The sequence below is a fragment of the Austrofundulus limnaeus genome, unplaced genomic scaffold (genome assembly GCF_001266775.1).
Source record: "Austrofundulus limnaeus strain Quisiro unplaced genomic scaffold, Austrofundulus_limnaeus-1.0 Scaffold91, whole genome shotgun sequence".
NCBI classification, from domain to species: domain Eukaryota; kingdom Metazoa; phylum Chordata; class Actinopteri; order Cyprinodontiformes; family Rivulidae; genus Austrofundulus; species Austrofundulus limnaeus.
This window is the reverse complement of record NW_013952493.1, coordinates 1,522,967-1,525,518: the sequence shown is the minus strand read 5'-3', so window position 1 is coordinate 1,525,518 and position 2,552 is coordinate 1,522,967. Positions and strand designations below refer to the sequence as shown.

Sequence of the window (2,552 nt, the reverse complement as noted above, 5' to 3'; positions counted from 1 at the left end):
TTACATGAGCTGAAACCATCTAAATATAATCTTTATGAATCAGATCCACAAATTTCATTCTTCACAATTTTATGATAAGAACAAGGTTCCTGATGTGCTAAACATGTTTATATTTAGAATCACACTGTGACACAACTGCTCTGGGATAAATGTAATTCAACAAATAATAAAATATGAAGAATAAATAATTTTAAATGATTACATGAGCTGAAACCATCTAAATATAATCTTTTTGTATCAGATAGTATTAAAAAATAAATCAGTGTAACAAATAAAACATTTGTTTTGCACAAAAGACAGATATTTGCTGCTTGGTCTGGAGAGTGTGGAAAGCTGGTTTAAACAAGGCCAAAAGGTCATATGCAATCCAACATACATTTAAACATGAACTGTTCAGTTTGAGATGACATATGACCGTGGGTCAGCCCATTGGCCACTTAGGTAGTTTTCAAAATTTATTCAGAGTAAAAAAACAAAACAAAATAAAAAAAAACTGATTTGGCATGATGTCCCGAGACATTGCCAGCTGATAGAAGGCGTCATAAAACAGAACAGGGRGATAATACTGTAAATGCTCTGACACCCCTCTAGATAAATGTGTTAAATGAGTTAAGGAAAATATGAGCACCAAGAAACAACCCCAGGTTCTCCCCTGAGAACCAGACCTAAACCTTTATGTGCAACCCTGATTATGTGTATTAATTAGAGGTAGATCTATTAATTAGCCAAAATTAAAATAGATAAGAAATAAAGGAAATGCTGATGTATTGGCCACTGGCTGCTCTGATTGATAGATTTTATCTTCCGTAGAAAAAAACGTAACAGTCAAGTTCTAATCTTGATTTCTTTTCATCAACATCATTTATACACAGAAATGGACGACATGTACATTTTTCCCCACTCTAAATACAAACAAAACAAAACAAAACAAAACAAAACAAAACAAAACATTGCATAGGCTTATTGCAACTCTGTTACATCAAATACATGCAGCAGTCATTTATTCATTTATTTTTAAGCAGTCCGTTTAGACAATACATTAATATGATATCATATTAATATTCAGCCTCCTCAGTGATTTATCATACCAGCTAACACAGCCTAGACTGGTCCTTTCAGCTCGTCTCTCTTCTCTTTATAAATTGTCTGCAGTGATTTGATGAGTCACACCGGAAGAATAAACCCTCTCTGTGATGTCAAAATACACACATAGGCGAGACATCCTCAGCCAGCCTGCAGAAGCCTTAGTAATTCTGTAATTGATAGTATTTAGACTTTATACTGTTCATGTGTCTGCAGCTCAAAGCCTGGTTTAGGCTAAAGCTGAGGCTCTAACAGAGGATTAGGTGTGTTTGTCATTTCGCAAGTCAGCTTAACACTAAAACCTATCTGAATGAGATTATTCCCTTTGCCTCATAAAATCCCTGAGAACATATTCATACATTTAATTCAGTTTTTAACAATGTAGTGAACAATTCTGCAAACTTCCAGGACTGATGTTTTTAATTCCATTTTGTTTCCGTTTTTAAAATGTTTTTCTTTGTGTGTGTTTTTTGTTTGGACCATGAAAGGTGTGCATCTTTAAGTGACAGTTATTGGTGTCTCTTTCAGTCAGCAGGTTAGAAGAACGAGAGGTGGAACTGAAGAAGGAATATAACTCCCTCCATCAGAGGCACTCAGAGGTGAAATAAAGAGGAAAAGTGAAAGGACGGAGTGGGGAAGGAAATATTGTTGAATTGTAATCGTTAAGTCACGAGTGTTTTGCTTCGACTCCACAGATGATCCATAACTACATGGAGCACGTAGAGAGGATCAAGATGCAGCAGATAAGCGAGACCTCCGAGTCGAGCAACATCGGCCGAGTCAGGTAAGACAAGTCTGTGCTGTAGAAAACCACAACATTCACGCAGTAAAGCCTTTTTTTTTTTGGGTGGGGTAAAGTGTTTTTTTCAATGCTCTTACATCTGAAGGAGAGAGCGGCCTCTTTCTTTGGGGATTTTTCCTTCGTCTGGAGGAGCATCTCTGATAATCCCAGACTCCCATGGCAGAGCTGAGACTCCAGGCACAGAGGGCTGGAGGTTCACTGACTCTTCACAGCAGCGCTCCAACACTAGTCTAAAGGTGKGTGTGTTGGTGACACCTCACTGGCATATTTGTCATCGGAGGAGAATTTCATATCTGGGTCAGAATGCATGATACCCGCCTGATGACTCATTGGGACTAGACCAGGGGTTCTTAACCTTTTTGACCTCGGGGCCCAATTTGTTGAACATAAAATGGCACGAGGCCCAATCAGACATTACCAATGTATGGATCAAAATGATAATTATTCTAATCTAAATCTTGGTTTAATTTTTATTGTATTTACATCATAACTAACACAACTAAATTAAATACACTACAGATTAAAAGTAAAACTCCTGTCAAAAAATCACAAGACATGATTATAACAAGCATTTTTATATTGCAACCTGCCCATAACAATTATATGAACAAATACAAAGGTCAGTCAACAGACCACTCAGGCTTATCAGCACAAATATATATATATA

At 36.8% G+C, this 2,552-nt stretch overlaps 1 protein-coding gene across 8 annotated transcripts in view; it reads left to right on the top strand.

The window, feature by feature from the left end:
* Nucleotides 1-2,552, top strand: part of spag9a (sperm associated antigen 9a) — a 35,461-nt gene that overhangs the window by 6,280 nt on the left and 26,629 nt on the right. For all 8 annotated transcript variants that reach the window (XM_014012484.1, XM_014012485.1, XM_014012479.1 and 5 more), the window contains exons 3-5: nucleotides 1,612-1,682; nucleotides 1,779-1,867; nucleotides 1,971-2,121. In XM_014012484.1, coding sequence (XP_013867938.1) covers nucleotides 1,612-1,682; nucleotides 1,779-1,867; nucleotides 1,971-2,121 — 311 coding nt within the window. The remainder of the gene's footprint in view (nucleotides 1-1,611; nucleotides 1,683-1,778; nucleotides 1,868-1,970; nucleotides 2,122-2,552) is intronic.